Source organism: Lissotriton helveticus, chromosome 11, assembly GCF_964261635.1.
Source record: "Lissotriton helveticus chromosome 11, aLisHel1.1, whole genome shotgun sequence".
Classification (NCBI taxonomy): Eukaryota; Metazoa; Chordata; class Amphibia; order Caudata; family Salamandridae; genus Lissotriton; species Lissotriton helveticus.
Genome location: NC_136072.1, coordinates 581,129,525 through 581,149,573, shown reverse-complemented (window position 1 = coordinate 581,149,573; position 20,049 = coordinate 581,129,525). Strand labels below are relative to the sequence as shown.

Below are 20,049 nucleotides of genomic sequence, written 5' to 3'. Positions count from 1 at the left end.
GGTGCGGAGGAAGGCTTGGGCATCGAAATGGCTTGTTTTGGTTTCTTGACAATGTCTTTCACTGGGGAAGCAGGAGTCTTTTTCGGCTCCGAGGCTTTTTTTGGTTCCGAGGATTTTTTCGGTTCTAGTTTCGTTTTTGGATCCAATGGTTTTTCGGATCCAATGATTTTTTTTCCGGTTCCGGTGGTTTTTTGGAATCCGAAGCGGGTTTGCTTGGTTCCGACCTGGGTTTCGGTGCCGAAGGAGTAGTGATATGTTTCGGCACCAAAGGCTTGGGTGTAGGTGTAGTCGGTGCCGTTGTCTTTTTTCGGTGCCGGTAGATGTGCTCCGGCACCGCGTGAAGGCCGACTTGAGCCCGAGTCGCCTGAAGGCCTAATTGGCTTCTTAGCCGGGCCCGAAGGTGGGGCAGTAGAAGCAGAGTGCCGGTGTGTACCCGAGGGCGAGGGTGTGACCGGGGCCTTCTGTGTCGAGGAAGGGTCGGGGTCAACGGTCTTACATACGACCCGCTGCGCTGGAGTGATGTCCTCGACCTCGGAATCTTCTGCCTCGGAGCTGCTGTCGCCGTCGTGTTGTTCTGGAACATTGACGCCTTCTTCGAAGATGTTGTCCGGAATCGGAGCTGAAGATCTTTGAGCCATTGTTCTCCTCGCTCTTCGGTCCCATATAGTCTTTTTGGAGCGGAAAGAGGCACAAGCTGAACAGTCCTTTGCCTCGTGCTCCGGAGAGAGGCAGAGGTTACACACCTCATGCAGGTCGGAGTGAGGAAACTTCGACCCGCATTGAGGACACTTTTTAAATGGCGTCCTTTCCATGAGCTGGAGTCGAGGCCTAGCTAGGCCCTAAGGCCGTCGACCGGAATCGAGATCCTCGATGTTGAAGAGTAGGGTCGACTGGAAAGCGTTCTAAACGAAGTTTTGGAAGTTGGTGAGGATTGCGCGCAGAAGGAAAACGGTTCCAACACGGAGCGCAGGAAACACATCCGCACATCCGAGCCCGGTGGCGAAAAAAACAAACTGGGGATAGAGCCGATGCCCATGCGCAGTATCATCCAAAGGAGGAGTCACCTATCCAGTAACTTTCAAAGACTTTTCAGCAACAAAACAAACTGCAAACATCCGGGCTCAACACTAGGTGGCCATCTATGCATAGTGTGTAATCTGCAGCTCATATGCCTCGAACATAAACATTTTGTGGTGGGTTTGCAATTACTGATTATATTTTTGGCGATTCGTTTAAATTATTTTATTCTTAAGAGCATCTCATCATGTATAAAGGGGGTGTGCTTCAATACACATTCCAAATGTTAGCAGGCCGTACATTTTTTGAAAGCATAACAACAAAATATACCTGCTGAAGGAAAATTACAGGTGTGTTCTAACTGGATGGCAATTTCTTTTTTTTGTTTTAGGTAATGAGGTGAGAACGAGGCTCAGTAAAAACCATTGATGTTTATTTGCTGTCACAATGCATACACTAAATGCAGCCAACCATCTTACAAAACCACCTGCGAGTCTTTACAACCGTAGGACCCGACAAACACACGCACACACACTCGTCAAAGAGGAATGAGCACATCCACAGTAGGTGCCTGCACTCAACTGCAAAGTGACAAAGAAGTTGCTGCTGCACTGTGTGTCCAGTCTACTGAAAAGGAGTAATGTGGGGCTCCCCACTCGTCAACCACTGCAACTAAACTTTCAATAGGTACCAACTGCATCTAGTTTTACTTTAAATATTAAATATAGAATGTAGCTTCTTGGAGGTTCAATAGACTTTTTTCATTAAGAGTAGGAGGCCACATTTTAAGATACTAAATAAACCCTACTTCCAAACTTTGGGGACTGAACCTCAAACCCATGTGCTATGTAGGCAGAGGTGACCCACACCTCTCCCCCCATCATGCAACCACTTTCAAATATCCTTCGTCCTCTACAAAGACACAAACCAACTTGACACAGATGGGATAGGGCTCAGGGCGCAAAGTGTGGGAATATATTTATTAAATCTAGGTGGAGTACAGAAATTGATGCATTTTCCTTAGAATGTGTACTCCTCTTGACACTGGAAGGAATGCATACCTTTAGAAACGAGATGTAGATCCCCTACATCTCAACGGAAACAAACGCGCATAGCCTTCCTGTGACCTGGAAGCTTAGACCTGGTCTTCCTGGCTCTGGTGAGCCATACAAGAGGAATGCTGGATTTTCTTTTTGAAGAGTTTCACACATGCTTTCAATTTATTTGTTGTGAACAGCTATCCATATATCCACATATGTAACTCTGTGATGTAATATATCCGATAGTCATAGACCATACAATGGGTGAAACCACAAGGCAAGGGAGACATTGTGGCACAAGCCCTGCCCTCCCCTCCCAGCAGCCAAGTCCAGTAAGGAAAACCCCCAGTAGTGCAAAGCAGTGCTGACCGCCAGCCCGGAAAGAGCTTGGGGGCTAGGCTGCAGGGGACAAATGCAAGAGTTTGGGGGCGCAAAGGGCTGTGGCCCTCATCTCACACAAAGTACCTCAAACAAGGTGACAGGAAGCGGCTGGTATTTCAGGGCAATTAAGAAAAAATATACATTTTGGGAAATATACACCTCGCTCTCTCTCTTGTGCTTCCTGCTGCACCTGCCACTCTAATACGATCTCCTCTCGTGAAGCTTGGAGGATGTCTCTTCATTCACAGCGCCCCGTGGATTTGGGGGAGGGTGGGGCCCGTATTAGAAGATAAAAACTTCAATCACACGTTTTTCTTATCAACCGAATCAATATAAACAGTGTTCAAAATGTTATGAAAAAATGTACATGTTTATACAAGGCAGAGGGCTGAAGAGGGGAAGCGTCAACATCCAAGCATTCTTGGGGAGGCAGCAGGATGGTTATCCTGACAATGCCCATGAAGTGGGAGCACCCTTTAAAATACCTCCTGTCCCCCCCTTCTTCCAACGGCCACTGGGAGAGCAGCCACGTCCCTACCCCACCCTCCCTCCCAGGGAGGAGAAGGGCGCCTTTAGGATCTGACAAGCTCTCCCATCCCTGGCCTCCCGCTTGAGCCAGGCCTGAGAGATGCGGCTACACACTGGGGTGTCACAGAAAGTGTCAGCTCATCATGTCGTTGCTATTTACACCACACGCTGAATTCTTCATCGAGTCGTTTACTTCTCGCCTGAATGCAGACAAATTCTGAGTGAACCTGCAGATACACAGAAAAAGCCGTTTAGTAATGCATAACTTATCTGCAAAAATAATAAGCAAGACTATATTTGTGTACTGATCTGCATATTTCCAACAGTTGCAGGATGTCCAATCATGTAAATACCTACATTAGTCTTTCAAATTTATTTCAGTACCAAGAGACTCCTGTAATCTATAGCACATTATCAACCTATTACACTGTGAAAAACTGCCAATTTGATACCACTGTATTCTGCAGAAGGAAGTTTCAAGCAATTATAAATGACGTGGAGTTACATTGTGTGGCGCGGAGTTGCATTGTGTGGCGCGGAGTTGCATTGTGTGGCGCGGAGTTGCATTGTGTGGCGCGGAGTTGCATTGTGTGGCGCGGAGTGGCATTGTGTGGCGCGGAGTGGCATTGTGTGGCGCGGAGAGGCACTGTGTGGCGTGGAGGGGCATTATGTGGAGTGGAGTAGCACTGTGTGGAGTGGATTATCATTGTGTGGAGTGGCTGTGTGAAGTGGCTGGGTGGAGTGGTGTGACATCGAGTGGAGTGGCAATGTGTGTTGTGGAGTGGCACTGAGTGGCATTGAGTAACAAGGAATACAGTGGCATTGTGTGGAGGTCAGTGGAGTAGCACTGAGTGGCGTGGCACTGTGTTGTGTGGAGTGGCATTGTGTTGCATAGTGTAGTGGATTTGTGCGGAGTGACGTGGTGTGGAATTGTGTGGAGAAGAGTGGCATTTTGTGGCTTGGAGTGGAATTGTATGTCGTGGAGTGAAACTAGTTTCGAGTGAAACTGGCATGGAGTGGAATTGTGTGGCGTGGAGTTGAACTATGTGGGGGAGGAGTGGCTTTGTGTAGTGTGGAGCATAGTGGGGTGTCATTGTGTGGACTGGCATTGTGTGGAGTGGAGCACAGTGGGTGGCATTGTGTGGAGTGGCATTGTAGGATTGGAGTAGCATTGTGTGGAGTGGAATGGTGTGGAGTGACATTGTGTTATATGGAGTAGAGTTTAATGGAGTGGAATTGTGTGGAGTAGAATTGTGTGGAGTAAGATTGAGTGGAGTGGAATTGGGTGCAGGAAAGTGGAACGGAATTGTGTGGACTGGAATTATGTCGAACGAATTGTGTGATGTGGAGAGAAACTGGGTGAAGTGGAGAGGAATTGGGTGGAGTGGAGAGAAATAAGGTGGAAAGGAAATGGGTGGGGTGGAGTAGAATTGTGTGGCATGGAGTGGCATAGAACTGTGTGGCAGAGAGTGGCATTGGGTGGGGCGGTGTTGTGTGGAGTGAAACTGTATGGCAAGAGGTGTAATTGTGTGGTATGGGGTGTAATTGTGTGGTATGGGATGATATTGTGTCGAGTGTAATGGCATGGAGTGGCATGGAATTGCATAACGCTTGGTGGAGTGGCGTGCAATTGTGTGGAGTGGGACTGTGTTGCATAGAATTGTGTTGAATAAACTGGAATTAAGTGGAGGGGAACTGTTTGGAGTGGGATTGTGCTGAATGGGACTGCATGGAGTGGCAGTGTGTTGCACGAAATTGTGTCATGGAGTGGGATTGTGTGGCGTGGAGTGGGATTGAGTGGAGTGTAGCGTGGTATGGAATTGTGTGGAGTGCAACTGTGTAGCATGGAGTGAAACTCTAGCGTGGATTGGAATTTTGTTGCGTGGAGTGGAATTGTGTGGCATGGAGTTGAACTGTGTGGCGTGGAATGGAACCGTGTGGCGTGGAATGGAACCGTGTGGCGTAGAATGGAGCCGTGTGGCGTGGAGTAGAATTGTGTGGGTGGAGTGGAATTGGGTGCAGGGGAGTGGAACGGAATTGTGTGGACTGGAATTATGTGGAACGAATTGTGTGATGTAGAGAGAAATTGGGTGGAGTGGAGAGAAACTGGGTGAAGTGGAGAGGAATTGAGTGGAGACGAATAAGGTGGAATGGAGATGGGTGGGGTGGAGTAGAATTGTGTGGCAAGGAGTGGCATAGAACTGTGTGGCGGAGAGTGGCATTGGGTGGGGCGGTGTTGTGTGGATTGAAACTGTATGGCATGAGGTGTAATTGTGTGGTATGGGTGTAATTGTGTGGTATGGGATGATATTGTGTGGAGTGTAATGGCGTGGAGTGGCATGGAATTGCATAACGCTTGGTGGAGTGGCGTGCAATTGTGTGGAGTGGGACTGTGTTGCATAGAATTGTGTGGAATAAACTGGAATTGAGTGGAGGGGAAGTGTTTGGAGAGGGATTGTGCTGAGTGGGACTGCATGGAGTGGCAGTGTGTTGCACGAAATTGTGTGTCATGGAGTGGGATTGTGTGGCGTGGAGTGGGATTGAGTGGAGTGTGGCGTGGTATGGAATTGTGTGGAGTGCAACTGTGTAGCATGGAGTGAAACTCTAGCGTGGATTGGAATTTTGCAGCGTGGAGTGGAATTGTGCGGCGTGGAGTTGAACTGTGTGACGTGGAATGGAACCGCGTGGCGTGGAATGGAGCCGCGTGGAGTGGAACTGTCTGGTAAGGAATTGTGTGGAGAAGGGATGCATTGTGTAGTGTGGAACTGTGTGGACTGGAGTGTAATTGTGAGGAGAGGAGTGTAATTGTGTGGCATGGAATTGTCTGCAGTGGAATGGAATAAAGTGGAATGGGGTTAAATTGTGTGGTGTGAGATTGTATAGAGTGGAACTTTGAGTGGAGTAGAACTGGATGCATATAGCGGAATTGTATGGCGAGGAATGGAATTATGTGGTATGGAGTGAAATTGTGTTGAGTGTAGGAGAATTGTGTGAGTTGGTGTGTAGTGAAAATTAATGTGTTTAAGACCAGAAGGGGCTAGTGGGCAAGGTAGCAACGCACAAGTTGCTCCTTGTGTAACAATATATCTGTAAGAGACATTAGTTAGTGATAGATTCCTTACCTTAGAATATCCCCAGGCGTCAGACTGGATCTGGAAAGTTTTTCGTCAACAGTACCCCTGCGCGTTGGTAGGTGGCGTCGTACGGCATTGTAAGCGCCGAGATGACGTCACGGAGACTACTTAGGTGCCACCCATGCGTGCTGACGTCAGTTTTATATGCGACTTTCCACGCCAGGAACACAGACCCATGCAAGAAACTGACCACTGGTGCCATGAAACTAGGGCCCTGAAAGGGATGACCTTAACACTAGAAATCAGTTCGCAGAATGGGGAGCTCGGGTGGGGCGGTAATGAATCTATCACTAACTAATGTCTCTTACAGATATATCGTTACACAAGTAGCAACTTGTGCATCTGAAAGAGACACGTTTGTGATAGATTCCTTACCTTAGAATGTTTACCCCTGCAATACCAACCCAAGTGGTGGGTCTGCGAACAAGATTACACCAGAAAGTCACGGAGAACAGAACGGCCAAAGAAGCCGTCTCTCCGGACAGGACTGTCAAGGCAATAATGCTTGGTAACCGATTGAGCTCCTGCATTACAGTCCAGACGGCGTTCGGCTTTTGCAGCGAAAGCACATACCAAGTGATTCAGGATCGACCTTCCGGCCTTCCTCCAGGGTGCGATAAATTTCCGCCTGCGAGTACAGATCAACCTGTTCCACCCACCCGCCCTTACCCACCACTGTCTTGATAAAGACCCGCCGTGACCACCAATCGGGGCACATTAGGGTCGAAACGTCGACGTACAACTCTGGTCAAGTAACCTCCAGGAACGGGCACAGTAACCATCTGCTTCCTTGGAGCATTAACTCGGAACTCTGACCTCTTAATTGACAAACCTTCGCCCCCACCCCCATTGTACAATACTGTATAAAGTTGTATATAATGTGTCACTGAATAACACTGCACTATTCACTCTTGTTCACCAATAGTCACTCTTTACCTGTTTTTAGCATTTATTGAAACGCATACGGAATGAAGTAATTTCGTTATGTTGTAATTGTGACTTTTACTATATAAAAAACTGTGAATTTCGGTTGTTTTCAGAGAGGTTTCATTGAATTTGATTGAATATAATTTGTTCATTGTGGCATGAGCTAATACTGCCTTTCCTTGAAGCAATGCATTCTGCTACCCAACAGAACCATTTTTCTTCTTAATGGTAAACGTGTGCAGCGAGGCCCACGTAGCTGCCTGATAAATGCCCTGCAAGGGAACGCCGCGTCCCAAGGCAGTAGCGGCTGCCGTTGCCCTGGTAGAATGGGCACGCAGCCCCACAGGAGGCTCCTTTTTAGCCAACGAGTAACATGCTTTGATGCACAGAACAACCCACCAAGAGATGGTTTGTTTGTGCACGGCTCAACCTTTTTGGCGCCCACGTAGCCAAAAATGTGCTGGTCATCCACCCAGAACTGTTGTGTTCGCTTCAGATAAAACAAGAGCGCAGCTTTGGGTCAAGACGGTGGAACCTCTCTTCCTCTTTTGAAGGATGCAGAGGCGGAAAGAAGGTGGGCAAAGTGATGGTTTGCCCGATGTGGAAGGAAGTGACAACCTTTGGCAAGAAAGAAGGACGGGTCCTTAAAACCACCTTGTCCGGATGAACAGAAAGGAAAGGAGGTTTAGAAGAAAGAGCCTGGAGCTCACTCACTCTTCTGGCAGAGGTGATAGCTACCAGGAAAGCCATCTTTAGAGTGAGAAGTCGTAAAGGACAGTTATGAAGGGGCTCAAAGGGAGCACACATTAGATAGGTTAAGACAAGATTTAAGTCCCATCGAGGAATTATGAAAGGCACGGGAGGAAACGTGTGTGGAATGCCTTTCAGGAAACGGTTAACAACCAGGGACTTAAAGAGCGAAGGCTGATCTGGAAGTCTTAGAAAGGAAAAGATGGCCGAAAGATAACCTTTGATAGTAGGAACAGAAGGACCTCAGAAAGAGGAGCAGAAAGGGGATCCACAGCCTTTGCTGTGCACCATGCCACAAATTTGTTCCACCTGCAGGCGTATACCGTCTTAGTGGAGGGACGCCTGGCTGCCAGAATGACATCACAGATTTCAGGAGGAAGATCGAAAGCTGTCAACTGTCGCCGCTCAATCTCGACGCATGGAGGTGGTGGCTGGACAGGTTCGGGTGGAGGACCGTCCCCTGCTGCTGCGACAGAAAATCCTCCCGAAGAGGCAGTCGGATCGGCGGATCGATCGCCATGCTGAGTAGCTCGGGATACCAGTATCTTCGTGCCCAATCCAAAGCCACGAGGATGACTTGGGCCCGGTTGAGCAGAATCTTATTCAGCACTCTGGGGAAAAGTGGTACAGGTGGAAAGGCGTAGAACAGACCACAACTCAACTCGTGACGAAAAGCGTCGCCGGGCGAGTGCCGCCGTGGAAATTCCAACGCGCAGAACTGATGACATTGCGCGTTCTCTTCGGTGGCGAATAGAGCTAACCAAAGCTCTCCCCACTGCAGAAAGAGAACTTGCGCCACGTCTGAGTTCAGATGCCATTTGTGATCCATCAAGCACCGGCGGCTGAGTTTGTCCGCCCTGGTTTTCAGAGAATCTGCCAGGTGTTGAACCACCAAGGTAATGCCTTGACGTTCCAGCCATGTCCAGAGGCGCTGAGTCTCCTGACATAGGGTCCACGACCCCACCCCGCCCTGTTTGTTGCAATATCACATGGCAGTGGTGGTGTCCGTGAACACCTGCACTACATTTACCGGGACAGAGGGAAGGAATGCCTACAGTGCAAGTCAGATCGCCCGCAGCTCCAGAAGGTTGATATGGAGCCGGGACTCCGCCGGAGACCAGAGGCCTCTGATCTCCGCCTCTCTCATGTGGCCTCCCCACCCCAGGAGGGACGCGTCCTTCACCACTGAGTGCTCCGGTTGGGGAAGGGAGAGGGATCTGCCACTGACCCAATCGCGATTCATGGGCCACCACTGCAACTGTCGTGCAGCGCCCTCTGAGATCTGGACGTGATCGGACAGGTTTCCCTGATGCTGTGCCCACTGGAAGGTCGCACTCCCTACTTCCTGATCGGGAACGCACTCGATGGCCCCCTTGGCCAGGAGGGCCGTGACTTCCTGACGGAGAAGAGCCAAATGATCCCTTGACATGCGGTGGTACCGAGGTGACATGGCTGGAGGGGAGGACAGAAAGGGGAGCGAGTAACCATGACAGATTATCTGCAGCACCCACTTGTCCGATGTAATTTCGCGCCAGTGGTGGAGGTGGTGGCGGCACGACCCACAGGACTTAAAGTCGGGCATCCCTACGTGCACCAGGAGACAAGAGAAGGACACAAAAAGTCTCAAAAAGTAGTCAAAAAATGACTGAGGTACTTGCTCAATCCGGATCTGCACTTTCAGCACGGAAAAAAGAACTGAGGTCAGCGCGCATGGATGGCGCCTAACAAGACATCATCTCGGCACTGCCGCCAGTGACGGACGCAGAGCCGCAGAAAGCCACCTACTGACGCGCAGGGGTACTGCTAAGCAAAACTTTGCGGATCCAGTCTGACACCTGGGGATATTCTAAGATTAGGAATTTATCACTAACGTGTCTCTTTCAGATTTTAGTATTTAGGGGAGCCCCGGATACCAGGAAATCAGAGCTCGCCAACCTGGAAGAAGACAGAAGGTGAAGAATCGCAAAAGCAAGAACAGAAAACCAGCAAATGACTTGCCTCCATCCCTGCCGGCCTGCCTGCTGTCCTCGACAATTGCGTCAAACACGACTCATCCTTCAGCTGCCTTTGCCTCCAAATACAGGGGAGAAATGCCAGTCTTCATCCAAGACCTAGGAACTCCTGTGGAGTAGTGGAGCTGCCCCCTTGCAGCAGTCATGTGTATCATTTAATTGACTGTGTGCATACAGCAGTTGTCTAACACTCCTCTCTGATAAGCTTAAGGCTGCTCGACTACACAACCCCCGAAAGAGAGCACACTGGGATTGCTAGAGCAAGCCCCTGTCCACTTATAAGGGATAAGTGGGTACTTTACAGGGTATACACTTTTCAAGGAGCCAGCTTCCTACACACTGGCTTTAACAGATTTATATGGAATACTGATCCAGTCAAGACGCACGGGAAGGAGCTCAAACATGGGTGTGCCTGATGCCAGGCTCTCTAAATTTGAACCAATGAGGATTTGAGGTGAGGTGAGTGGATGGAAGTCCCCTAAATGTATCTCAATCACAGTAGATGTTTAGAGAGAGAAGTAAAGACCATGCTAGAGTGGGAAGTATAATACACCACATTCAACATCCGTACCTACAGGTATCTGGCGTTGGTTTCAGCCAATTCCAAGATGACAGTAAGACTTGTGTATTGTGTCTACAGTTTAGCTAAGACGGTAACCTCATTCATCACATTTGTACAATACTCCTTCACTGTACAATAGTATCCCTGCAGTACAAAGAAACCCTAATTATCCAATGACTCTACTCCACCCAACCTCCTTCCAAAGCAAGACTCCATCTAAGCGCTTACTACCTGAAGCCCTTAGAAGGTCTTCTCACCTGTCACGATTCTTTGTTAACAGGTTTCGTTCAATTCCTTCCATCAGGTTTTCAAAACAAAGGTGCATTGCCTGCTGCTTCTCTGGTGGCTGGCTATTCACAATACTATTCCGTAGATCTGAGAAATACTGTGAAAAACAAGTGAGGTCAGATGAAAAGGAATAAGGAGAATACTCATTCTAACCAATAATCTAAAACACAACAGCCATTTGGTCAGAAAAAAAGTTCAGTGCATCCAACAATAACACATTTTGCAGACCATGAAGAGGAGATCTTTTACAAAATGTTATTTTAGAAAGTTACCAATTTGTATCTGCAATTCTCAAGTATAATCATCTTTCATTGATCCACATGCCTGAAATGCAGTAACTTAGCATACTGCTTTGTATACTATCTTCCACTATATGCAGGTCAAGTCGGCTCAATGCTTGATTCAGTTCATTGGTGAGATGTTGGAGGAATGGTGACTTATTACTTTGACAAAGTAAAATTGGCTGACATGCAGTCTAGCAAAGCCTTGTATTGTCAGATGGTGCTGGTCTTTCTTGCCAGTGTGGTAGAAACCAGCTGCTTCAGATTTCCTGTTTTTTTAAAAGAAAAACTGTCTCTTTCTCCATGCTTATATTTGTGCCCTTAAAGAGAATGTTTTGTGAGTGAAAAGGACAAGTTACCTACCTTTGGTAACACTTTATCTGGTAGAGACACAATCTTGCCGCAGATTCCTTACTTTAGAATATTCCAGGCATCAGGCTGGATCCGGAAGACTTTTGCATGAGCAATACCCTTGCGTGCCGGTAGGTGGCGTCGGTCGGCTCCGTGTGACGTAGTTGGCAGTGTCGGAAGTGATGTCCACGTCACCTATATTGGCGACACCTCAGCATGCTGATGTCAGTTACTTTTCATGACTTTCCACGCCAGGAGCGCGGAGACATGAGGGGCACTGACGTATTTAAAACAACTTGGGCTGTGAAAGGGATCAGCCCTGAACCTAAAAACCTGTTTTTTTGAGGATGGGTGGGTCGGTAAGGCATCTGCGGCTAGATAATGTCTCTACCATATAAGGCATTACCTAAGGTAAGTAACTTGTCCATCTGATATAGATATCTAGCCGCAGATTCCTTACCTTATAATACATACCCAAGCAATACCATCCCCGGAGGAGGCACCATGGACCCGATTAGACCAGTAATTCCTGCAGAACAGAGTGGCTAAAAAGGCCATCCCTGCGAACTTGAATGTCCAGGCAGTAATGCTTAGTAAAAGTGTGCAGTGATGCCCACGTTGCTGCACGGCAAATGTCAAGGACTGGAACACCACGTTGCAATGCTGTGGTGACAGCCTTCCCTCCGGTGGAATGAGATCTTAAGCCTCTTAAGTCTGTTTTGTAGACAGAGCATAGCAAATTTTGATGCAGAGGATGACCCATCGCGAGATAGTCCTCTTCTGCACTGCATGATATTTCTTTGATCCAATCCATCCCACAGAGGAGTTGGTTGTCCACCCGGAACTTCATAGTGCGGTCAAGCTAGAACAACAAGCTCTTTTTGGGTCCAGACGGTGAGGTCGCTCCTCGTTATAGAGGTGTGGAGGAGCATAGAAAGTGGGCAAGGTGACTGATAGCCCCACGTGGAATGGGTTTACCATTTTCGGTGAGAAGGGGGCCCCAATGCATAGCACCAATGTATCAGGGAAGATGGTCAGTTAAGGATACTTGGATGCAGAAGCCTGCAATGCGCTCACCCTTCTGGCAGAAGTTATTGCCACTAAAAAGGCTTTTTTCATGGAAAGCAGCTAGAGGGGGCAATGGTGCAGAGTTTTGAAGGGAGCATACACCAGGAAGGTTGGTTTCCTTTGTTCGGGAAGTTAGGCTACCATCCCCAGCAGGAAAAGAAAACCTAGAGTCAAACAGGTTTTCTAATGTGAGTGTAGCCTCCAGGTAGCCACACCTTTGGGGTGGGCTAGGGAGCTCCATCACCAAGAGAACGGTCTGGTCATATTGGGAGTGGGCAGAATAATGCACTCTGGGATAGCTAGATGCCACACTTCCCAGAAGCTGTCACAAAGTGGGTGGGATAGCCTATGGGAACTTGTAGCATGTTGGCTAGTTAGTCGCCCCCCGCAGACAAGCTCAAAACAGACATAAAAGTGGAGTGACTCAGGAACCCTGATCTCAGATCACTAGTGGACTGCACAGAAGACTTTAGAAGACTCCTTGAAACCAGAAAGGAGAGGCTGCACCAAAGACTGGACTGCACCTGCGAAACCAGAGGGCCAAGCAAAGAGAGGACTGAGCCCACTGATAGAAAAGTACCTTACAGGTACCAGAACAAAAATAGTGATTCCAAGGATTAGTTGGCTAACTCCCTGTTGCAGATACAAGGCCATAAAAGGTAAAGGAGCCTGCATTGCCCAGATATGAGGGGAACCCATGGCATTTAGACTCTGGTTACCCTGCCAGAAAAAAAAATTCACCTACAAGCAACCCCTGCAAACTGCGGCAACTGGGAGACCAGCAAAACAGTGGCAACTGGACCTGCACTGGACTTCCCCTCTGCATCGTCAGAGATCGAGACCGGAGGCCAGAGACGACACATGCTGTCATGGATAGAGTGTCCGCAGAAACACTCTCCACAACTTTATTATACAAGCATCCTGCATCCCCAGCATCAGGATCACTTCTTGGAAGGTGACTGAGGACCTCGAGACTGCTGGCAGAGATGGGTAACTGTCTCCCCAGACCTGAGTGGTCCATGTGACTAGCCCCCAACCCCTTATGGTTCAGGAGAATGCTAAAAGGCATTTTTAGAGAAGTGGCTACTAATCCGCATGCAATGATTTATTGCATCCAAAAGGCTAAGTTAAAAGTGTTATACTTACGTTTGAAAAATTCTAAATTCTTGTTTGTCTTTTTAAAGCGAAAAAAGTCCATTTCTATAACAAGCATTGGCATAGCCGATAGGTCTCGCCTTTGGAACCTTATACGTGTTAAGGCAGATCTATTGGCTTTGCCAATGTTTTTAAGCTATTTTGTAGAGAAGTTAAGTATTAAAATGGTTAATAAGCGGTCACTTAATTCCAAGGTTTCTTTGGCGACAGGAGAAATAATGCAACTGCATCGTAGGGATACAAAGCTGAAGAAACAACACACAATTAAGTGGTGTAAGGCTAGAGCAGCCGACCTTTGAGATGAGACAACAGGTTTGAGCCAGACGTCCAGTGATTTAAAAAAATCAATATGCCCTTGTGTAATGCAACTGGTGCCCAAGTAAAGCGCTCCAAGTTTTCGCTACATAAAACTGAAAAACGAGTCTCTTTCACATTACATCAAAGACAGCGACGGGTTGTAGAATGACGTTTTTTATGGCTTTTTCACCCTGAAGGTAAAAATGGGAAGCCCGATAGGGACTCGTGTCAGAATCTGCTTTTTAAAAACGGCACAGTAATGACTAAAAATGAATTACCTACACCTGCAAGCTGTTAGGTGATTTGTTGGAGAGTGGGCTCTATTGTATTGCGTGTAGTCTTCTAAACTGCGGTGGCTCATCAAAAGGTGCAAATGAGTGGTGCCCCTCTACGCGAGAGCTGCCACACAATGTCAGATTAAAGCACTGTATGTTACTTCCTTTTTTAATCCTCCTGACAACTAAAAACATGTATTAAATCTTATGCGAGCTGCAAATCCCCTTGTGGCCTCTTCGTGCCGAAGCCTTACAGGATCCTCCCTTTGTGCAGGCAGTTAAACATGAGTTGCAACACTATTTTGCCGAGAACTGGGGATCCACTAATGCGAGATCCACGGAATGGGAGGCTATGAAAGTCGTTATTGGAGGGGTTTGTATGAAAACGACGTATGGTGTATATCAGCAACTATTAGTGGATATAGAGTCCTTGGAGAGGCGACTGAAGACCCAGGAAGGGGCATTACATCAAGTCCCTGAGAGTCAGATGGAATGGGGGAGAATGCTAGGAGAATTACTTGAAGTATGGTCCTGTCTTGAGAAGTATAAATACACCACGTAAAGACAGAGATTGTATGCGGAGGGAGATAGGTCTGGGGCACTCTTAGCTTGGCTAATCAAACCAGAGACTACTCATGATCCGGTTTTGCAGCTCAGGGATAGTAACGGGATTCTGCTGCACACCCGGGAGGCGATTGTGCGGACATTTGCGGCAGACCTGGAACAAAAGTGTTCTGCAAAGGTCCGTCCTGGACCTCTCGCATTTCAGGGCTTCTTTTCAGATATTGAGCTTTCCTCATTGGGTGAATCGGAGGCAGAGATTTTGGGAGCACCTCCTACTTGGGAAGAACTGTTGTTGCAAATTCAGCAGCTGAAGAATGGAAGGTGTCCCGGGAGCGACGGCCTCCCAGCCGAGTTCTATAAGATCTTTGCCGGTGACTTGGTTGACTTTCTTCTAGCAGTATATATGGAGGCCTTCGAGACAGGAACACTACCTAACACTTTGATGGAGGCCCTGGTCTCCATGATTATTAAACCATTAAACCAGACAGGGACCCCCACTTCCTGGGCTCCTATCGCCCTATCTCTCTCCTCAATATTGATATGAAGGTTATGAGCGGAGTGTTGGCGGCCCGCCTCTTGCGCATATGACCCAGCTGGTGCATCCTGACCAGTCTGGGTTCATCCCAACCTACAATACAACACATAATTTGTGCCATCTGGCGCATTTATGGCATGCACCGGTACTTGTGGGCTCGGCTTGAGCGCTATGTCTTCTTGATATTCGTCAGGCCTTCAACACGGTTGCGTGGGATTATGTGTGGTGGATTCTGGCTCTAATGAAACTTGGGGACTCGTTTATATGCGGTGGGTGAAGTTGCTTTATTCTGGCCCGACCGACCGGGTTCGACTCTACAACCAGGTGTCCGATAGGTTAGTGCTGCAGCGTGGTACGCGACAGGGTTGTCCCCTGTCGCCGCTCCGGTTTGCGTTAGTAATGGAGCCGCTGGCGGCCGCCCTTCGCAGACGAATGGAGTGCTGGGGGGTTCAGGTGGGTGAATCAACCCATGTTGTGTCAATGTATGCAGACGACACAAGGGTACCTCACTCATCCCAGGGCTTCTGCGGGAACTTACCCAATTTGGTCTACTTTCTTGACTCTGTCTTAACCAGAGGAAATCCAAACTCTTCCCCATGGGTAACCTGAGAGAGGTGAGCTTAGACGAACTGCCGGAAGTAGGAATGGGTAGGGTTACTGACTCGGTCCGATACTTTGGGGTCCGGCTGGGGCATACCCATGATGTGCGTCACAACCTAAATGTGGGGCGAATATAGAGGGGATTAAAAATTCCATCAGATTCTGGCGGGATCTCCTGTTGTCACTGATGGGGGCAGATTTCATTGATAACAAGCATTGGCATAGCCAATAGGTCTCACCTTTGGGACCTTATAAGTGTTTAACCATGCAACAGTTTATGTTGTGGCAGTAAGGATATTGGGCTGCATAACTAAATACTTATAAGGTTCCAAAGGCGAGACCTATTGGCTATGCCAATGCTTGTTCAGCTTGATTTAAAGGCTCAGTCCTTTTGTTTCCTCAGCCAACACTTGTGGACAATAAGTTATTGCACCTTGAAGCAGCATTCTTTGTTTTAAAATGTTTAAATACAAATTCTTACAGCATACTCGCAGAATACATTTTGAAAATGTCTTTGTATTAATTCATTAGGATCTTGGAAGGCAATCTCATTATGACGAAAATAAATGCAAAGTTGCGTGATGTGTTTTCAATTCAAGACTAATGTCTAATCTCTGCCTCCCATTTTTCATTTCTCTGCGCTTGCTTCATACCTTCTACCAAGCTGCAGTAATTTGATGAAGAGCACTTGCTGCTTTGTATTGAATTCCATACTACTCACAGTAACACTGCAAGTCCCGGCTCCGAGTTCACTGGATGTTGGGGCTACTTAGCCCATGCAAAGTAACTCTCGGGGGCTCGACAATCCTCAATACTAATCCTTAGTGTGGCTTCATTGTGAGCATCCTGAACATTGGTGGTGCAGGTCAGAAGCTGATATAGTGATCAGTATTTCGGCAGTATAGATGTGGACAAAAATGATGTTAGGTGTAGCACTTGAAATGGAGATGCCGCCCTACCGGAACTACTTATGCTGGGCTCAAGGGTCCCAGTGCACCTTCCGTACATTATTAGACAGGTGGCCATTATCTGGGAATACACAGTCCGCAACGTGGTGAAAAGAGCCCCGTATGCTCCAGAGGCCCCGCTCTGGATGGTAGCACCGTACCAGAATGTCGGCCAGCATATGTCCACCACTCGAAGGACGGCGGGAGGCTGTGATAAGATGGGAGACTTGTACCTAAATCAGCGGTTTCTCTCTAGAGAGGAGGCTGAGTCGGCATTCAACTTAGGTCGTGGACAATACAGCTAATAAGCCAAAATTTCGCCGATAGTACGTGAGGTGTGGCCGACACTCCCCGAAGAGCATCCCATATCTACTACCCTTCGGACTTTGGTCACGATGATCGGGCCGCCGATTAGTAACTCATATTTACAGGGCGCTGAGGGGCGACTTTGCGGTAGCTCCGTTGCCAATACAGAGCAAATGGGACGAACTCTTTGAGACGCCTCTGACAGAGGCTGAGTGGGAAAAGGTACACACAGAGGTCAAACAAATTAGCTCCAATGTGCGTTTTAAACTACTTCAGTATAACATTGTACACCAAACATACCTGACCCCATATACACTACACAAAATCTACCCTGACAGGTCCTCTGAGTGCCCCAGATGTGTATATGTTGATGCCCGATTCTTGCACATGGTGTGGGACTGCCCTAGCGTGACCCCCTTTTGGGAGGCAGTATTGGAGCATTTGAGACACGTAACGGGGTGGTCAATTCAACGCTCGAGTAGGCAGGTACTACTGGGACTTATCTCAAGACCAAAGAGCAAGAAACTTTCAAGACGATTTTTGCAGCAGGGTTTAGTGTTAGCAAAGAGGCGGTGGCGATTCATTGGATGAGTGCGCAGCCACCTACACTACAGAATTGGGCCAGGGACCTGGTAGCATGGGCAATGGCAGAGGTAGTTCGTATGAGTCAAGTCCGAAATGATGTCAAACTAGAAGATGACGTGAGTGCATGGCAGGGAATGCTTGTGGAGGCTCCACTTTGGGAGGAGGTTGAAGCCTCTCCCTCACAGAATACTGTGGGGATGCTGGGGGTGCAATCTGAGCACGATGACGGGGTATGTACATTGCCCGTGATAGCCTAAAGGGCACACGGTGTAACTGAGTTATTGCACAGGTTTCATACTGATTATCATAATATATATGTGATGGGAGGGGTGTATCTAGCTGACCCTTAGGGAGTTCTTTGTATAGGATTTGGATATTGTTCTTTTGGATCCTCCTATTTAGGTTGGTGTACAGTATATGGCATCGGGCAGATGCTCTTCCTACAAAATGACACTGTATTACATTGCCCTTGATTTATGTAATGAGAATATTATATTTGTTTTATGATTGTGGGAATTATGACTAACATACTGAGTTACTCTGTGGAAGAACAAGTTAAAATAAAAAATATTTTAAAAAAAAGTAGCCCATTGTCTCTGATTGAACACTGAGTTGGCCTGCTCAAACCAATCCCAATGCTGCTCTCATATACTTCAATTTATAGAGCAATGTTAAGATTGTCTGGGCTTGACCGGGCAGGTACAAAGCAAATTTCACTGCAGTGCATGGCATGCAGCGTGGGGGCAGTGGAATAGCCTATTACTCAGGGCTCTGAGAAGGGGCACCTCCTGAGCATGCCAGGGTGAGAGTGGTGCTGGGTGGGCATCGCAGGAGGATGTGTGTAGCAGTAGTGCAGAGGACAACTGAAAGTGCAAGGAGCCCTTTACAAATCATAAGTAGATGATCAGTAACAATGATAAATAAGCTGTACTGTTGAGCCACTGTGTCAGAAACAATCAAGTTCACTTTTAAATAATGTACTGTGTTTCCGTTAGTCTTGAATCATCAGTCTTGATGCAGAGACATTTTAAGGCATGGCCAAAATGGGCCCAGGGCCCCAGCCTTTGACGGGGTATCCTGATAGAGCCAGCTCTGTTTTGCAGAGTCTTGCTCTGATGACCTTGAATAATTCTTAAACATTTTTGTTTAAATACCATTTTCCTGTCATTTATTTTTAATGTGGGTGATGTGTGAGAGTCTATTACAGAACATTTTGCAGGGAGATGTGATTATGTTTCATGCAACATCCTTAAAAAAGATACTTTTTGATCAAAACAGGCCCTCACATATGAGAAATGGAAGAGCATTGCAGAGATTATTTGCATCAATATTAGTGAGCTGCCATTTTACAATATTGAAAACACACGTCACTACCCCTGAATATTATATGTAAACACATTTAGAATTTAGACGAGTATGCCTGTGCATTGCCAGTGACCTGGCCAGAGATGGCATGAAAGAGCTGAAACTGATCATATATTCAAAGCTGTCCCTAACAGGAGCCCCAAAATACATTTGGCCCAGGAAAGCATTTAAAACATGGCTTTTTAGGCTCTAGATTGGATGGTATGTCAGGGCTCTACATTTCAGATAAACTAATGCCACATGACCTAACTCTATAATTTAGTATTTTAAGGTGTGTTTAGGTGTGACTTCAGTGTTCAGATTTGTTAAATGATATGAGTGCCATTCTGTTTGAATAAACAATGTGCACATGAGAGGAAGAGGGGTCCTTAGAAGCAATAATATGATACCATAAAGACTCAGTGTAGAAGAGCTCTACTTCCATACAATCTCACAACTTCTAGGCCCTTGGTAGATGAGACGGCTCATTTCACTTGTTAGAATCCACACTAACTCCTACACAATGTGTAAGGAAGGACCTTGTATCAGAAAGTGTGCTTGAAACATACAATTGTCTTCCATCACATGGGGTAGTGATGACAACCTTTACATGAGTTTACCCGACGATATGGGGTTGACAGCTGATAAAGACAGGAGAGGTGATAAAGGAGGTTCTCAGTAGGACCATGAAAAATTAATGTGTCTCATTTGTCCAAGTAGCCAGTCTACAATGCCTTACCTTCTCATTCAACAAAATGAGGCCAAGTAGAGGCCGAGACATGGACCACTGATTCCTACAATCTTCAAAGATGATAATATTAAGAACGGTGGACAGCATCTATAAGATAAAAAACAGACACAAATTAGTAAGTTGTTTAATGTCACTAGTCGCTTTTGCTGACAAGGGATTTGCCAACAGTAATGACGCAACTCCCATATAACATGATACTCACGTGTGCACCCACTGAACCTTATGTCACCATCCTCTATTGCCCAGTTAAGTATATACCACAACTCTTAAATCCTACGAGAGATATATCAGAGCCTTTACCCCTGGTATAACTGCAAGAGTAACTTCTAGTATCAAAGGAAACATCTGCGC

General features: G+C 47.2%; 1 protein-coding gene across 1 annotated transcript in view; it reads right to left on the bottom strand.

Annotated features, from left to right (window-relative positions):
• Positions 1 to 1,429: 1,429 nt before the first annotated feature.
• XPO7 (exportin 7) overlaps positions 1,430 to 20,049 on the bottom strand; it is a 486,858-nt gene continuing 468,238 nt past the window's right edge. The window contains exons 24-26 of the mRNA XM_078665516.1: positions 19,687 to 19,785; positions 10,609 to 10,736; positions 1,430 to 3,193 (exon numbers count right to left, since the gene is read on the bottom strand). Coding sequence (XP_078521642.1) covers positions 3,100 to 3,193; positions 10,609 to 10,736; positions 19,687 to 19,785 — 321 coding nt within the window. The 3' untranslated portion in view covers positions 1,430 to 3,099. The remainder of the gene's footprint in view (positions 3,194 to 10,608; positions 10,737 to 19,686; positions 19,786 to 20,049) is intronic.